Here is an 18680-nt window from a genome sequence, read left to right as displayed (position 1 = left end):
AGGGTCATCTTTTGTCCCTGCCACAATAAACAAACACTTGCTCCTCTCATGTAAATGAGCAGTGATCCGGATGCACCTTAAAACACTGGGAGAAGTCGTTGCTTTTGAAAACGATGTTCATTTTGTCTGACACACATAACTGCATAGATCAAATGGCTGCAGAAAGGTAGCAATTTGGCAGGCAAGTATTTTCTAAGCTTAGATGAAAGTGTGCTCCCGGCGTCCGAAAATGCCTGTCTCACCTCCCACCTGCTGCCCCAGCCCCAAGTTTGCGCGTAAAAGATTAGACAGGCGGGATTTTCGTTAAAAAAAAAAAAAAAATAATCATGCGAGGAACCAGTGGCACAATTCACACAGCCCCGGATCGGGGACGCTGAATCAGTGCTGCTTTACCTACCAGGGATTCAACACAACTGCAATAATCTTGTCGGATAATTAAGTAAATTATACCTTAAACATTGGTAGCTTACAAGTTGTAATCAGTAATTCAAACTTGACAATTATGCAAATCGAGCTCAGGCTGGCGCTCGGACTTTCTCGCTTTTGTAACGAGGACCTTTCCCGAGTTTATTTCGCCCAGAAGCCGCCGGACCCACCGCGTGTGGGGGCACCGCCGCTGTGCCTCCCTACGCGGGTCTCAGCAAAGTCCCTCCGCGCATGGGGGGGACACCCGACACTGGTCCCCCCCACCCCCCCATCCAACACGTGGGGGGGAGGGGGGTTGGGGCAGCCTCGTTGCAGCGTGGGTCCGGGGAGGGGATGCCCACGCATGACCCCTTCCTCGCGGGCCAGGCCTGCCCCCCCCCGCGCTCCCTGAGCGCTCTGGGGCGCTGGGGTGGGGGGGCTGCCCCGCTCTGTGCTGCTTCCCCACCCCTCCGCGGGCGCGGAGCACAGCGCGGAAGGAGTGGCTTGAGGCTGCGCGCTCCCTCCTGAGTGGCTGGCGGCCGCGGCTCCCAAGCCATCCCTGGGGAGGAGTTATGATAATCCTATTGCCATTAAGGGCGTCTGGGCAGGGAAAAAAACCCAAGTGACCATAAGCGCGGAGGTTTAGTCCGTCATCTGTCTTCATGCCTGCCAACTGAGCTCCGTCCGGGGGGCAGCTCCTCTTCCCCAGCGCCGACGTGGATTTACCGCCCGTGGGGGGGGAGCTGAGCTCTCGTCTATTTTCGGCACCACACACCTGGTTTGGACGCTGGACGCCATGTTGTGGAAACTAGCAGATAATGTCAAGTATGAAGAGGACTGCGAGGTGAGAAGCGCGGGGAGGGGTCGGGAGTGGGGAAGGGGGGGGGGGAGGGGGTCCGGCATGGGGCAGAGCGGAGCTCCGCTGCCCCCCGAGCCACGCTGCCCTCCCTCCGCTCGCTTCCAGCCGGCGCCCCGCTCTCGCCTCCCTGCCGGGCGGGATTTATCCCTTCCCGAAGACCTCCGGTTTGACTTTTTTTTTTCTTTTTTCCTCTTTTTTTTTTTTTTTTTTTTTTTTTTTTTTTGGAGGTGCGAATTTTAATCCCCTACCTCCCCCAGTCTTTTGAACTCTAAAGTTTAGCGGGGTGAAAGTCGCGGCTGGCAGAAGGAGCTCGCACCCCGCGCCCGCCGCCCGCCCGCTGGAGCAGCGCCGCACGGCAGCGGGCAGGAGCAGCGGCAACCGGGGCCGGCGGCAGGAGCGGGCAGCCCCCAGCCCGCCGGCGGGGCGCGGTGCCGAGTGCCCCAGCTTGTCGGACCGGTCCGGGCTGCGGGGCCCCGCTCCGGGTGGGAGAGTGCCGGGAGGTGCGGAGGAGCCGGCCGGCGGGGAGGGAGCTGCTGCCGCGGGGATGAGCCGGGCACTCCTCGGGCGCCCGCCCCGAGCGGCCGTTCCCCTCCGCGGGAGCGTCTCTCACGCCCCGTGAGGTGCTCACGGGTTTTGATCCCTCCGAAAGCCTCTGTGTGTGTCCCCCGCGTCGCGGTCCGCCTGCTTGGCTCCTACAGATAAGCTGCAGTCCCCGCTTCACGCTCCATTGGGACCCCATTCACCTCTTACTAACTAGCCCTGTTATTTTAATGACCGTGAAGCCAGAAGCTGCTAAACTCCTGGATCAGCTCAATGTAGACGTTTTAAGCTTTGACTGCTGAGGTCTGAAATGGGGGAAGCAGCAGAGATGGGGCGACCGGAGGGAAACACGCCGCCCTTCCCTGCCGCGCCGGCAGCCGTCGGGCCAGAGCTGCCGCCCCGGCTGGCCCCGGGGCCTCGGGACTGTGGGGGGGCCGGGGCCGCCCGGCCTGCGCTGCCCAGCGCCCCCCCTCTCCAAGGGCAGAGGGTCTGCAGCCCCCGGCCTCGGAGTCCCCCGCCCAGCCGGGCAGCGCGGCGGGATTCGGGCTGCGTCGCTGGTTTGACTTTTCCTTGACTCGCACAAGCGTGAGGATTAGCGTGTTGCAGTGGCGGTGGGTGAGGAGGGCAGCGAGAACGGGTTTGTAATCTCTTCCCTGGGAGGGGGGCAGGTTTCGTAGCCAAGTGCCTTCCAAGAGAAGGCTCCAGGGCGGCTCTCTCCTCCCCGCTTACCCGGGGCCAGCAAGTGCCGCCGCCCGGAGCGTCCCCCTGAGCCTGGGCTGTCCGACAGCCCCCCGCTGACTGCCGCCCCCCTTCTCCCCCACCTCTCTGTGCTTTCCAGGACCGGCACGATGGGAGCAGCAACGGGAACCCGCGGCTCCCGCACCTCTCGGCGGTCAGCCAGCACCTGTACAGCCCGGCTCCGCCGCTCTCCCACTCGGGCGCCTCAGACTTCCAGCCCCCCTACTTCCCCCCCCCGTACCAGCCGCTGCCTTACTCCCAGTCCAGCGACCCCTACTCCCACCTCGGGGACCCCTTCTCCATCAACCCTCTCCACCAGCCGCCGCCGCCGCCCCCCAGCCAGCAGCAGAGCGCCTGGCCCAACCGGCAGAGCCAGGACCCGGCCGGCCTCGCCCCCCACGGCCGCCCCGGCCTCGTCCCCCACCTCTCGGCGCTGGAGAGCGGCTCCGCCGGCGGCCGCAGGGAAACGTACCGACGCTCCGAGCTCCTCCTGCCCCACGGGCACGGGCTGGACGCCTCCGCGCTGGCCGATAACCTGGGCCTGCACGACATGGCCCACCAGATGGAGGAGGTGCAGGTAAGGCCCCCCCCCCGGAGCCCCCCGAGCACCCCGGGGGACGGGCGGCATCCGGGCACTGCCCCCTCCCGCGCATCCCTGCTTGACGTGCCCCATCCCCGTCCTTGGAGCGAAACCCCCCTTTTCTGCCCTTAAAATGGGGGAGCGCGGGGAGGAGTGTGTGGGGGTCCCCCAGAGGTCCCCGGCTCGTTCCCTCAGCCTTTCAAGGTGCAAAACTTTCTCCCGTTTCTCTTTCCAGAACGTGGAAGATCAGCACTTACTAATGCATGACCAGACAGTCATTAGAAAAGGTCAGTAAGGTGGCACTGCAGTTTACTTTCCCTTGTCAATAGTTAAAAGTTTAATGACGCACCGGTGAATTGATGCCTTATTATCTTTTAAGAGACGGAGCCTTTCGGATCGGGCGGGCGCAGGAGTTTTTGTTACACCCTCGGTCACTGGGGTTTTCTACCGCCACCCGAGGGAAGGTGGTGGCGGCGGGGACTGCCCCGTCCCCTGAGCCGCGGACAGGCGTGTGGCGGCTGCCGGCCTCCCCCGGGGACACCGGCGGGGACGAGCCCGCTCCCCTGGATGGCTTTAACCGAAAGCAGGACCTTGGACCGACTGTAATGATGCCCTGGAATGCGTGTGTGTGAAGTGACACGGGGCTTTTTTTTTTTTTGGTGTGGCTTGTGGTGTTTTTGTGTGTGTGTTTTTTTTGGTTTGGTTTGGTTTTTTGGGGGCTTTTCTGTTGCTAGCATTCAAAGACAGTTTGGAGTTTTGTATCTTTTTGTGGTCGTTTTTTCCCTTTCTTTTTTCTTCAACTTTTTTGCAAGACTTGAGAAGGGAGTGAGTTCACTGGCATAAGCCTGTTCGGCTTTATCTTAATCGAAATGGTTTTGTAGCTGAGGTTTTAAGGAGAAAGGCGTATTGACTCAATTTAGTCATTTAGGGTTTTTCCCCCCCCCCCCCCGCTTTTGTTTAAAAAACAAATTTGTGCTTAAAAAAAATTCTGTGGAAGTTTCTTCGGAAGACTTCAAACAAATACCTAACTGAGGAAAAGCAGAAGTGTTTGTCAGAGCGCTGATTGCTGCGTTTAGCTCATGGGAGAATAATTTCGCTGTCAGATGCACCACTGAAAAATCTCTCCCCCTCCGGGGAGCGGGGCCGACCTCGGCTCTTTAACCCTTTCCGATCGGTGCTGAGCCGGCAGCACGCCGCTGGGGTTAACTGGGTGGATTCGCAAGGGGATGGAAAATCTGGATCTCTGGCTTGCTCCTTGCGAAGCCTTTGTTATCCCTATTCACCTCAAGGCTGAAGCCATTAACGAGCAAGGTTTTACTTTCAGTTCTCTTGTGGGCTCCATCCTCTGTCGTTCTGTCTGTTATGAGTTTGGGATTAAATTCCAAAGGCGGATTTGTAAATCCGCGTGTGCGAGGTGGAAGATGAACCCAGCACGAACTGGGAGGCTTCTCCCTGCCCCGGCTCAGAAAGAGTTTTTGGCAGTAGCTGTAGGATGCTAATTTGGAGCCTGTAGTTGTGTCGGGCTTTTTATAAGCGTGGATTTGCTAACTTGCAGCATGCTGCTTCAGGGATGTTTTTTCTGTGCGTTTTTTAAAAAGTATTAGTTGTGTTCGGCAGCTCCTTGAAATTTAGTGTGGCAAAATATAGCTGTTCAGATGGATGGTGGGGACGGGGGTCAGTGGTGTGAGCATTTAATGCAAAACGAAATCCTGTCTCCTGGTCTTTTTTTGTAGAAAGGAAATTCACTTGCCACTTCCTATTTATTTTTCCCTTTTATAAAAATACCTGCTTTCCCTCCTCCTCCCGCAGGTCCTATTTCCTTAACGAAAAACAGTGCTCTGAGTCTCCCCTGCCAAAAGGATGGATTAATTGGAGTGGTCATAAACCCCAACGAAGTGTTTTGTTCGGTTCCGGGAAGGCTTTCCCTTCTGAGCTCCACATCGAAATACAAAGTGACAGTAGCAGAGGTGCAGAGACGGCTCTCGCCCCCTGAGTGTCTCAATGCCTCTTTGCTCGGAGGAGTACTCCGAAGGTAGGCTGCTGCTCCCCTTACAGCCACCCCCATCGTGTCTATTGTTTGTGATTTTTCTTGTGCTTTTGTGTGTGTGTGTGTGTGAGCAGCCAGATTAGCATAACGAGGAGCTAAGAAAGCCTTTTAGCAAATTTCTGATTTTTAAGAAGCCCAACAACACTGAATCCTAATAGGCTTTGGAAACAAAACTTCTTTGCACTTCTGCTACTTTTCGAGAAGTGCTATTAACAGCTCTGGCAGCAGTTCCCATTCTCCGTTGAAAGTTTTATCTCAAAAATGGCTTATGGAGCTTTCTTATTCCTGTGATAAACTATTTCCCCATGGAATAATTTTTGAATTAAATCTGTTCTTGATTAATCATTACAAGGGCACTTTATATGTCCTTTTTTGCATGCACTTTAATTCAGCTTCTGATTATTATACAGCTGTTGGTTTCAATGGTGCAGTTTGAAACGTTCTGATTTTGACCTCTGCTGTGCTTCATCCTGGCTGGTTTGTAGTAGAGCATTTAAAAAGTAGGTCACTTGAAAAGAGCCTGTTTTTTATCTCCCCCCCCCCCCAACCCCAACTAGAACCCTATTGAATGTCAGCGACTGGAATTTCTCATCTTTAAAAAGAAGTGTTCCCTGAAGATAAATAAGGCCATTTTTTTTTTCTTTCTTTAATTACAGAGCCAAATCTAAAAATGGTGGCAGATCATTAAGGGAAAAACTGGATAAAATTGGCTTGAATCTTCCTGCTGGTAGAAGGAAAGCTGCAAATGTGACACTATTGACATCTTTGGTGGAAGGTCAGTCTTGTATGTGTCTTAAAAAGAAACTTTTCCCCCCTTCTATACAGCTTTTACCCTCTAGGCAAAGCATGGAAATACTAGAAAGTCCATCAACATAATAGTTTTTTGTTTATTTTAAAGTGAGCATGATGAGGACGTTGCAGCAACTAATAGCTGTGTGGCCTCTGAGGTGCTCCTCTCCCCCATATTCTCCCTCCAAATCTGGTTGCCAAGTCCCTGGCCTCAGAGTCCTACCCGCACAAACCCAGCTAATACTCCTTTTCCTCACGGCTGCATCGCATGGATGCTGGCAGAGGTGCAGTAATTCCTACATGCCAAGATGCTCAAAATGCATGTTTGTCCAGTCTGTGTTTCTTGAGGGTGGTGGTGGTGTGTAGGTTGCTTTGGGTTTTGTAAGTTTGTGTGCAGGACAGGCAGGGAAGGCAAAAGGGGTGAAACTCATCACATTAGTGGGTTTGGTCCCTTATTAGGAAACTTTAAAATCTGGGGCAGCTGACTCCAATGCCTGGCCCTACCTCAGTGGTATCCTCAGAAGCTTTTCTAATAAACAAGCATATAAAGTGAGATTTATAGCTTTTGACTTCCTGATAGGAAACTGGAGCCCCTTTAATCTGTAACATGTTACGTGGACCCTCTATCAGTTGAGCTGACTTGAAGGGTGTGTGTATATATATCTGTATGTGTGTGGTTATGTTTTGTGTTTCTGTTTAAAGCAGCTCCTGGTAGTAGTACAGTTTAATAGGCATAGAAGTAGCAATTGAAAAGTGAAAAATGATCTAACGATACCTTACTGCTATTTCAATTCTATATCAGCTCAAATAATACAGCAACTTCCATTTAAAACCTTCCTTTGGAATATGGGTTTAAGAGAGCTTACGTGTGTGCACATGCATGCATGTATGTTACAGGTAACACACTGATCATGCCAATCCATGTTTTTAAAGCCTGATCAAATTGCCTTAATGAAAAAAAGTGTACCTTGCAATTTTATTTTCTATATGAAAATGCTTATTAGAAAGCAATTTGAAAATATACTAAACTGATAAACACTTTATTGTGTAAGTGGAATTTAGTTGCCAGCTTTTTTTTAAATCTTCAGTGGACAGTTTATCTAGACTGAAGTCTGTGCTGCACAGTTCATCTAGATAGAGACAGGAGTTTTTCTTCCTAGTTTAAAGCCAAGATAATACTTTTTATTTGTAGCAGTCACTAGGTAGGTCTTTTTTTTTTTTCTTGATGCAAACTTGCAAAGAAACCCTGATTTATCAATTAGAACATGGTAATGAGTGGTATAGTGGTAACATAGCAGTGTCCCTTTCTGAAACAGCAATACACTTCAAAAATTCAGAACTCTTTCCTTCGTTTCCCTGATCTCCTTACAACAAATTGGTATTACTACATTTAATAAGCATTCCCTTTTACCCGCGCCAGGTGAAGCTGTGCATCTTGCTCGTGACTTTGGCTATGTATGTGAGACAGAGTTTCCTTCCAAAGCAGTGGCCGAATATTTAACTAGACCACATATGGGCCGCAATGAAATGGCAAACAGGAAGAACATGCTTCTTGCTGCAAAGTAAGTTTTGGGTTTGGATTTTTTTTTTTCCTTCTTTTTTCTGACCATGAGTATCTGGCTGGGGACAGTTTGGTACATTTTCATGTGTAACTTTAATCAGAGAGACGAAGCAATTCTTTTTATTTGGTTTTGGTTCAAATTCCAAATATGACAGCAGTTATTTTAGTCTGAACCAATAATAATAATATCAACAACCCTGTATGATAGCTCTAAAGCAGTTTAGACTAGTTCTGTTCTTTATACTGTAGTAAAAAACTCAGAAAAAAGTCCTATACTGGGACAGCTATATCTCTAAGAAAAAGATGTCTCTAGGTCTGATGGGGCTGAAGACCCGGAGAGCAGGTGTGGCCTGGGAATGTGAATGTGAACCAGTGCCAGGACTCTGAGCAGGAGATAATTCATCTACCCCTGTGTACATGCAGAGGGGCCATCTCCAAAAAGAGCTGCTGGTGGGCATGTTGAGTGCAAGGGAAGCTCAGCCACTATGTCCTTGTAACTGCTTTTGGCAATAGCAGCACACAGGTTTCCCCCGTGGAACACTAGGAGTCAAGAATTGTGGGTAGTTCGTTTTCACTATTATGGGTGAAGATTTTAATATTTCAGTGAAAGCCAACCTTTGGCAGATGTGAAAAGTCCCTGTACTTGACTCAATTCCTATTACAAACCTTGATAAGAAAGGAAGGGTAAAGAAGAGAAGCTTTGTTAATGGGTGTTCTGCAGACCTGTACTTGTACCTGTAAATGAACAACGTACCGAACAGGCCTTTGGTAGGATATACCTGTGTTGAGTCACACTTAACTGGTGGCTGGAGTGCTTGCTGTCCCCTTTGCCCTGCCCTGCCCTTCCCAGGCTGAGATTTAACAAAGCCTCACGATCTGTTCTGGTCTGAGGTGTTTTCTGGTTTGGGATCGAGGTAATTCCTTGCTTTTGAAAGCACCCTCAGTCTGCAGAAGATCTGACAAAATCCTGTTTAAACTGCTGAGAAGGGTTGCCCTGACTTTGGGCTCAGATCAGTTATGCAAAACTTACTCCTTACTTACTTGTTACTGAGTTAATCCAGCCTTTCTGAGAGAGACCTCCTTTTACAAGTATATATCTTCTAGAAATATAGTGTCTCTCTTTCCTTTAACTGGAACCTTACGCTTTTTACTGAGCACTGCTCTGCCCCTCTTCAGTGTTTTCACTATTGGTATTGTTAGGGGCACTAAGAACAATAATCTTTTTGGAAGATGTGTGTGATCGAGAAATTCTGATAAATTGATTCTGTTAAGATATCCTCAGCTCCCGTGAAATCCCATCAATGGGACAGATTTACAAGCAGCAAACAACATATGTTTGAGCATTATTAACCACTCATGTTTTGCTAGGCATATGTGTTAGTTTGCAGGATCAGGGCCTGAATCTCTCTTAAAGAGGGCATATACATATAATATGCACAACTAAACTGAATCGTCTATTCAGCTGCTTTAGTCTTTCTAAATCACTTAACTGCAGCTGTGGAAGTTCTCATAGAAACTAGCTCAAAATTCCCACTCTCCCCTTAAAATGCAGAGCAAATGACGCAGAGCCAGCCAGACACCAGAGGTGGAGAGGTCATTTTGCAGAATGTGTATGAGTTTTTGTGACATAGATATTAACAGAAAGTTAATCGGAAATTGGTGCTAATAAATAGGCTTTAATTTTAGATGCTGCTGCTGGAGTAATAGATTTCTGAAAACTCTAATTCCCACATAACTGCTAAATATTTGATATGGACTTTTAATGTTATTTTTATTTATTTATTTGCTTTTGCATAAATTCCCACCATGGTGTAAAGTGTGATCCACTTTGTGTCTTGCAGACAGATTTGTAAGGAATTCACAGACCTCCTCACTCAGGACAGAACTCCTCTTGGAAACACGAGACCTAGTCCCATCTTGGACCCTGGCATCCAGGGCTGTTTGACTCATTTTAGCCTGATCACACATGGCTTTGGGAGTGCTGCCATCTGTGCTGCCATGACATCCGTCCAGAACTACCTAAATGAAGCATTAAAAATAGCAGACAAGACATACATGAACGCTGGCGACCAGAGCCCTGCAGAAACCAACAAAACCATTGATAAAATGGATAAGCACAGGAAGTAAAAGGAGAGAAACCAGACTTTAAACTCTTCCTCCTAAACACAGACTGGGATCTTCTTGCTGGGGGGAACGTAGAAATTTGTTTTTTTTTTGTTTGGGGTGGTTTTTTTTTTTTTGTTTGATACTGTTTTGGGGTTTGGTTTTTTTTTTTTCCTTTAAAGAAAGGAGGGGGAAAAAGGATTAAAAAAATCATCTTATTCGGGATCTTCACTCCTCCTGGATCCATGAGACAAGTCTCTCTAAAAGCTGCAGTATCCCTTATCTGTGGAAGCAAATACCAGAAGATAAGTACTTGTACAAGTGTACTGAAATACTTTGTTGTGAAAGTGGTGCTACAAAGGGGTTTTGATGGAAATACACAGAGATACAGATTTCTTTTCCATATCTAAGTATCTAGTGGTGACCAGCTTAATGTATAGTTTTTAAGATACAGATTTTAGATGGAAGCCTATTTGTTTTCTGGTACAGTTTCAGGGTTTTATTCTCTCTAAATGCAACAGTAACAATAAAGCAGTATTAAACAATGATTTATAGATTTATATACATTAAAATTTTTTTATAAACACCTCAAAATAGTAAGATTATTGTGTGGGTTGTTTTTTGTGTTCTCCCCGCCCCCTCCCCCCCCCCCCCCCCCAGATTACCATAAGAGAGTACTAGAACCTTATCTGATGGTATTTGACATGCTTATTTTTATGGAAATGTTCAGGCTTTCACAAACTGCAGTAATGTTGGCTACAGTAAATATTACCTTGAATTTTTTTTTTTAAACAAGGGATAGTTCAAAATGGAATTGCTTTTAGAAAATTCACTTTTCTGTGTCTAAGGATATTGCAGCTTTGTTCACATATTTATATTGTCTTTTTTTTTAAATTGGGGGGAAACTTGAAAGAATAGGCACATAATATTTTTTTTTTTTTTGGCCTATTAAGGCCAAAAAATATTTCCAGGGAGGCTTTATGTGTATTAAGGGAAGCAGTCTGTTGAATGTAAATATTTATTTATGTGTAATTTAATCGGACTTGTAAATAATGGTGAACTTTTTAATACTTTTTTTTTTATAAATGGGTTTCAAATTTTAATTTTGGTAAGTATGTCAAAGGTAATGGGTAATCTAAACATATCTTTAGGTTTATGCACAGGTATGTTATACAGGGTATTTAAGACTTGGTTTGTTTTTGTTTTGTTTTAAATATCTCAATTCTTGCCACTGAAGATTAGATTTAATCTGAGGTGTATGTTCACAAAGCAATAATTTTGTGCATCATTCACCTGATAACTGACTAGACATGCAAAATGAGTGTGTGAGTTAGTGTGTATGTGAATAATGGAGGTTCTGAACTATCTTTACATATTTGTAAATGTTCCCAATATAATGCTGATGTATATGATAACCATATAATAAAAGTATTCTGGATAGAAGCATGGAATATTTTATTAACTGAAAACAGTTTTGTTTTCTTTCTATACTTCGGGAATGTGGGGCGAGTAGCACTAGAGGACATTATGTATTGAGTCATAATTGCAGCACTTTGTTCGGATTAACAGAACAGAAATATGAAGCTGTTTGCCAGTAAAACTAATGGTTTCAATTAAACACGTTACGTATCTCCAAGAATCTTTTTTTTTTTTTCTTCCTAAGATGTCATTATCATAGGCAGCTTAAACACAAAGTGCCAGTCTTCCTCAAAATAAAAATCAATCCCCCCAGCTTTGCCTTCTAGTGAATCTGACCTTATCAGAATAATCTGTCTCTAATGACAAATATTTGCAAAATCCTTGTGTGTGAAATTTGATAGGTCTCACATCTGGCTTCAGCCCAGTTTTACTTATTTGAGGAAGTTTACAGCATTTTCCAGGAAGTCCCCCCAATGTATTCTGTGTGGTAGGGGTGAGGCAGGATCTCAGGCTTTCAGTAGCATTCAGTGTCTTGGGTGCCACAAACAGCCAAACAAACCTTCCTGAAGAGAAACTCCACCCCACCCCACCCTTTCCCAATGCTTAATGATAAAAGGAATAATATGCACCTGGGTTTTAGTCTGTCCTTGGCTTTTCAACACCTGATCAGTCAGCCGTGTGGCCAGAGCAAACGTGAACAGTGACACCGGCCAATAACCTCAAGTAAGAATTTGGTTCACATCGTGGCAATCTGTTTCTTTCACAGATGTGCAGAAGAGGCAATATGTATGATTTTGGAATACTTTGTTTTTAGTTTATTTTTATGTTCTTATTTTTCCTTTAAAGGATAAAGGCAAACTACTGAAGGTTGCAGGGAGAAGAAAGGGAAGCTCAAAGAAATGGATGTATCAGTGGTGAGCTGGGAGAAAGCTGGTTTTTGTGTTGCAATCTAGTCCCCTCTCTCCTAAAGAGGTGTGAAATTCCACCCTTTGCATTAGAGCATTTGAGAAATAAGCATTTTGGACCATCTGTAGACACAGTGCAGCCAGCACACGTGATGACTAACAGAACTTCTAAAATAGAAAAACAATATACCATTCTGATAATATTTTTACTGATTTTTTTATATATACAAACATAAACTTGCTAGATGCGGTCACAACTTGTTTAGAGAATGCAGTCCTAGGGTTCTGGGGATATTTTTTTTTCCTGTTTCTGCTGCTGGACTGCTTATACAGCATATATAGTAAGATATTTTAGCTACCAGACAATGGAATCTTGCTTTTTATTAATGCACAAAACCAGGCTCTGAAATAATTGCCCCTTGGGATAGGAAATAAGGATGTTTCCATTTATTCCTGCATGCATTCAAGCAAAGCCAGTCAATTGTTTAATGTACTGACTCGGGTTCTATTTATATGTTTGGAACATGAGAAATGTTGAGTTTCCATTACCTTAATGCTTTTTCTCTACTGTGTATTTTAGATGTTGCATTATTCTAAGGCTCAACTACCTTATAAGTTGTGTCAGTAATACGCAACAAGAACAATGTCTTCTGCTCCATTCACTGAAGAGAACGGTTAAACTCTGACCTGAACTTGTCTGTCATCCAAAATTATTAATCTTAAGGTAGATGTCAATAGGCTAGTAACTTCTTGGGAAATCTAAAAAGCACAAAGTTATCTGAACATGCAGGAAAGTATTTAATTGTTTTTTCTGATCCTCAATGTTTCATGCTTTTTGCTGCTTTTACATACTATATTTCCAGGCTGGCTAGAAGAAAATAAAAGTTCTAATGTAAAACTCTTCAGAAGTTTCATTTGTCATGTCCTTTGAAAATGGATGTTCAAATGACTCTGTCCAATCTTGTCCCTTGTCATTCTCCCAGAAAAATAATGGGTTTGGTCTTTTTATAATGGGAAATTACTTAAAACTATTAGGATCTGAAAGTAAAAACTCTGAAGCTGAAATGGACAGGTTTAAGTATTGCCCTTCTGCAAAAATGTTTTTTGACACATACCCACAAAATAGTTGAATTCATGTCACTCAATATAAAAATAGCTTGTGGAAAAAGGAAAAATCTCAACCATCTTTCACTTGGCCATCAGCAGCAGCTGGGCATTGGAGGATGCTGGGATCTTTCCCAGCAGTGTTAGAGCCACGGCAGGCATCAACACTGCTGCTTTCACCTGCAGCAGCTGAGAGCATGACCTTTGCAACGCTACTACCTGACAGGCAACCTGATTGTTACAGATTGTTAATTGCAAACCTGATGATTATTCAAGACCCTTGCTCAGGAAATAATCTGACTTCATTCATGGCTGTGTTGTTTTCAGTTTAAAGATTTTTTTTTTCTAGTGTTCACAGCTTCAGAGTGAAAAGCTAGTAATTTATAAGAAAATAAGGAAAAAGAATTAGCTTCTGTCTTAATTTAGTAACTGGTTACAGTTAACTTCATTTTTTAACTTAGTTTTTACTTTTCATTTGTTTCACTGTTATTTACAAATGGTTTGTCCCACCTTGTCACTTTTGGCTGCAGCCTTACTACTGTCTATCCCTCTGCTCCCTCAGACTTTTGCAATACGCATAAACCCAGTGTTGGATCTTGAAATGGGTCTAACTTATGGTGACAGCCTGCTGTGCTTATTTGCTGTAGCCCTTTCTTCTCTGTTTTGCCCCACGTGATGTTTATGTACATCTTTGTAGCTATTTTGTCCTATTGGTGTGCAGCCATGGTCCTGGCAGTGGGCTTGGGCTGCCTTCTGGGACACGTTCTGCAATAAGAGCTTGATTATTTTCTAAATTTTAAATTTTTTTAATGAAAAAAATAGAGTGCTGTTAAGGTTTTGTCCCAGAACCATTACTCCACTAAAAGAACATTATGAGGCTGGGGACAAAGATGCTTCCCTCTCACTAAAATAAATCTCCAAACTATAATGTTTCTGTTTATTGATATTTGCAGGTTTTTGTACAGGAAACCTGAGGCCAGTTTTGCTGAGTGCTCTGGGGTCCTGTTGGGGTTGTGACCCGAGGCTTGGTGGTGAGCCACAGGAAATGCAGATGGAACCATGCAAATGAGAATTTGTACCTAAACCCTGGCCACAGCCAGAGATACCATGTCTTTGCAAAATCTGTGTGTTGTCCAAACCAGTTGTGGTCTGTTGTAACATTTCTATGGTGCCTGGCTATTGCTGCTGCCTGTTGCCTAATGACACATTATCCATGTAGCTGCATGGATGACCATCTCTGTCAAAATTACATGGGGTGTATGCTGGGACCATATTTTTAACAAATTGTTAAATTCTGTTCTGTATCATTTGTGGCCTTCTCCCTCTTTCATTTTCACTTTCATAGGGTGATATAAAATAAGCTTTCTCCCAGTTTCAGATGCCATTTCACACTCATTGGGTGCTCTTGCATGTCTTACAAGTATGTTCCAGCTGGATTCCGTGTGTCCTTGTTGTGTAAGGGCTGGCCACAAATATTGCATTTTTCCTCTCTTTTGGCTAAACAGCCCTTTTTAACCGGTTCTTGTGAAGGCCTTGCTCACAGGCTACTACTATTCCGTGACATGTTCCCTGAATGTGATCTACAGTTTTACTCACAATTTAAAATTAAACCCACATAAACATACAGACACTCTCTGCCACAAAACTTAAAACACTTGTTTGTGAATATAGAAGTTCAGAGATCTACAATAAACAAAATAACAGAAATCCTGTTTTAGGTGAGTTTTAGAGCTTATATTTCCAGGTCATTCAGCATAAAACTGAGGGGAAAGTATCAGTTTAAACTAGGAGGATCTGAAAGGTAGTGTTCTTCAGCTGATCACTGCAATAAAAAATGATTTCTAGTTAATTGAAAGAGTTCTTCACTAACAACAGAAAATGGATTCAAATGATTCCAGCTCACTTGTTATAGACAGGGATGCTAAAGCAGAGATAAGGGAAAATGTTTGATTGCAACCCTCTGGCAGGTGGAAATCACTTCTGTCAGGTCCTCCTCCTGTCCTTCCTCCTTTACATCACATCAATTCCACAGAGAAAGAAAAAACCAAAAACACAAAACCCAACCAAAACCAGAGCCCAAAACACATGAACAGTGCAGGTTTTAAGTTGTATTTAGTGAAACATTATTTTGTCTCTGTAAGGTAGTAAGATGCTCTTTATGTTGTGTCAGGCTGTTGTACCCTCTGCTTGTTGCTGGAAGACCACAGACCTGAAAAAGCCACAAGGAGCGAAGGAAAAGACCTGCAGCCATGAGCCCTGCTGCCAGGGCTGCAGGTGTAGGGTCATCCTCCACCATGCCTGCTGGAGGACAGGGGCAGATGCAAAGCACAGCCTGTGCCTTGGTGTAGCCTGGCACTGGATGATGCTTGAGCTGAGCTGGGTGCTGGACTGTGAGCTGGAGCAGCTAGGATAGAGGCACATGTGTTTTTGGCTGTACAAGAGAAACAGTAATTAACCTCCAGCAGAAGGGTAGGGCAGGTACCTGGGATTGGTAATTTTCTCCAGCTCTTGCAGCAAAATTTACCTGAGCTCATTTGTCAAGCTTTGACTCCTTAAATCTATAACTCTAATTAATTAAGAATCTCCAATTACCCCAAACTGATGCTCTATATTTAAGGTTAAGGTGTGGTGAAATCCAGAGAAAACATGAGAAGCTGGAGAATGTTCAGAGCTGGAGATGCCAGGAAACTGGGTTTTCAGAGATCAAGGTGCACAAATGTGCAAAGGAAACCAGATGGCTCAATGTGTCAGTGAGACCTGGGGCAGGTCCTAAATTGCCAGAAACCACTGTCCAGTATTTGGACATCTGTCCTTGTGTCCTTAAGAAAGAAATGACCACCAAACCTCTCAGCAGGTGGTTCTTACCTCAGAGACCCAAAGCCAAGTAACCTTTGGCATTTAAGCCCAAGTCTGGGTCTTTTCTATACCAGAAGCATATTGGATGAGGCTCTGGTTCTTTACAACCTTGAACAAGAAACCACAGTGTGGATAGTACTGAAAACATCAGTGCAGATGGGTTCTGGCCCTGCAATCATAAGAGGGAAAAGGCCTTTTACAGTTGAGGTCTTATTATATTAAGTTAAAAATGTATAGCTTTTAACTAGGCTGTAACCAGTTAATGTGATGCAGACAAAGAGGTAACGTGGACAGAGGCATTACTTAGGGCTACCATTTTTGCCTTACTACAGAGGTTCCTGTTTTCCAGACCTCACACACAAGTTCCTAAAAGCCCAGACTAAAGCACGTTTGGGAATTAGGCTATGAGGTCGCCTGATTAAGTGAGGGGAATCAGCTGGGGTTTGGGCTGAGTGACTTCAGCTGTGCAGCAGATATCAGAAACACTTCTCTTCCAGCACTGCTGGGCTGCAGCTTCTTCCTTAGAACTTGCCAGCACCATCGCTTCAGCAAAGGTAAGGCTTCTTTGTCTGCTGAGTGTCTGGTAACAGTGCGTACAGTGGCTGTAGGCAGGGAACATCTGCATGTGTATGAGGTCGTTGTGAAGACGTTAAAAGGAGGAGAAAAAGTATGCATGCTTCTATGTAAACAGTAGGGTCTCCCCTTCAGAGCCTCAAGTACTGTTTTCTAGCTCCAATAGTAGGAAATCTTTGTATTGTCTGGCAAATAAACGTCTTGTACTTAGTGGCTTTGTCTGGTGGAAGATAAAAGTTGATAAGATCCTGGTAATGCTGTTGTGAGGTACTCGTGTTAACTTCCCTGCAGAGAGTATTTCCAGGGACTGACTCCAGAAAACCTGTTAGACTGGGGGAAGGATTCAGAGTGGTCAGTGTTCTTTGTTAACGGCCTAAGTCAAACCGATTTCTGTCTGGTATTCTTCAGGACTTGTGTGATTGTGATGTTAACAAGTAACATAAGCATAGCTAAAATCAATTCTTTTTTTTCATATTTGCTGGCAAAGCACGGTGTAGCGAATTGCATCAGAAAGGTAAAGATGAGAATGAGTCGTTGGGTGCCAGTTAAAAAGGTGAGAGAAACGTGTTAAATCAGTTGCGGGATTTCCTTTCCATTCATTTTTTTCGGGTAGTTAAAGGCATGGTGGGGGTGGGGGAAGCATGATCAGCTGCCTTCCGGATTGCTTCAAACACTACTCACTGTCTATCTGGGTTGGTCGGGACCCCGTAAGTGTTCTCCCTTGCCGCTTTCTCGAAAACCTGGAGGTTTTCCCCTGGAAAGCGCTTTGCGCTTTGAGCTGTGTGTGCAGGCTGTGCTGGGCGCGGGGATGCTCCAAAGCTTCGCGTGGGGACCCGGGCCGTGCCTCGGCCACTGCGTGCGTAGCCCGGGTGGGTGGTGCTGAGCACCCGTGGGCGCTGACTCACAGCGGCGGGGCCACCTACTGAACCGCCGCCCGGGCCGCGGCAGCACCTGGCTTGCTCCGGAGGTCTCGCAGCCAACGCCGAGCAGGCCCCAGCCTGTTCGGGCTGGGAGATCTAACGAGATCACAGCCGGGGCCAGGGGTGATATGGCCACAGGCCATCATCTTACATAAACCCCATACATTTGCATAATATGTTTTACAAGATTAAAACTGAGAAATTTTGTTTCCTTTTTGCATAAAAGGGAAGAAAATAGGTGAAAGAGCTTTACAAAAATGGGCTGTCAGAAACCTGTGGTTTCCAAAATGACAGTGTCAGTAACTGGGCTTGAAATTATTTCAGGGGTGACTGTCTATTTTGGAAATCTGTCATACTGTACATGGGGAAAACAACAACCCAGAGGTAGGGCCATAAACAGAGTGAATATTGGACCAGTGATGGGGAAACTCATCCCTTCTGAAGGAGCTGTTTCTCCAAATGTGTTGGCTGCCACACGTAGGAGAAACCCCTCCTTCTGCAGCAAGGCTGTGGTGTGGAGAGGGTTGCCAAAGCTTGTCGAGTCACAAAACCAAGGCGTTCTTACTTTGCTTAATTGCGGTAGGTGACTCTGATGCTAATGCAGAGGTCAGTATGTGGCCTATGATCTCCAGAAATGCACCTTACTTACAGCCTTGGCCAGTACTGGCTCACTGAGAGTGAGTGGGTTTCATGCAAATGGCACCGTGTGGATCAGGCTGCCAATGACTTGTTGCTCAGCTGTACATGCCTCCTGTGCGGGGCTTACTGCTTCCCGTAGGGGCTAATCCTGCACAAGTTCCTTAGTGGAAAAATATGTGGAGGTGAGGGGAAAATATCTTGGGAAATTGTGAAGTTTGGACATTGTGTCTGCTGTGTGATGCATTAGGAAATGCTGGCTCGTGCTTGTGAAAGTCTGATGAACATCCCAAAGCGTAGCTATGGCCATGGACCTCTGTAGCTACAGCTGCTGCATCCAAAAAAGAGTGGAGAAATCTGCTGCTTTGGGGATAGAAGAAAGTGGAAAATGTCCTGCCCGGCTGGATGCTAATGTGGGCTTGGAAATTCATTCATCTGTGCTCCTAGAAGAGTGTGGAACTTGGGGGCACGTGGGGCTCCCAGACTGTGGTAGGACAGATGCCCAGTTCCCTCTCGGGGAATGGGATGGCTAGGCTGAGCAGCAGAGCTGGCTGGAAGTTATTTTCAGCTGTTGCTTAAGGAACTGGCTACAATTTTAATAGTTGGTTTAACTGAACCAACCAAACTGCTTCCAGCACAGCCCTG

General features: G+C 45.7%; 1 protein-coding gene across 1 annotated transcript; it reads left to right on the top strand.

Moving 5' to 3' along the window:
* The first annotated feature begins 605 nt into the window (after positions 1-605).
* On the top strand, positions 606-12764 carry TFAP2C (transcription factor AP-2 gamma). The gene is made up of 7 exons (XM_037403349.1): positions 606-1249; positions 2643-3119; positions 3358-3409; positions 4932-5154; positions 5826-5944; positions 7379-7520; positions 9361-12764. Exons 1-7 carry the CDS (start codon positions 1202-1204, stop codon positions 9644-9646), a joined length of 1347 nt encoding a protein of 448 aa, XP_037259246.1. The 5' UTR covers positions 606-1201; the 3' UTR covers positions 9647-12764.
* The last annotated feature ends 5916 nt before the right edge of the window (positions 12765-18680 follow it).

This window comes from Falco rusticolus, chromosome 10 (genome assembly GCF_015220075.1).
Source record: "Falco rusticolus isolate bFalRus1 chromosome 10, bFalRus1.pri, whole genome shotgun sequence".
Taxonomy (NCBI): Eukaryota; Metazoa; Chordata; class Aves; order Falconiformes; family Falconidae; genus Falco; species Falco rusticolus.
This window is presented reverse-complemented; position numbering and strand designations above follow the sequence as displayed.

Coding starts and splice junctions, on each gene's coding strand:
- TFAP2C (XM_037403349.1), top strand. CDS start 1,202: ATGTTGTGGAAACTAGCAGATAATGTCAAGTATGAAGAGGACTGCGAG. Junction 1,250..2,642: donor AGTATGAAGAGGACTGCGAG/GTGAGAAGCGCG, acceptor TGTGCTTTCCAG/GACCGGCACGATGGGAGCAG. Junction 5,155..5,825: donor CTCGGAGGAGTACTCCGAAG/GTAGGCTGCTGC, acceptor CTTTAATTACAG/AGCCAAATCTAAAAATGGTG.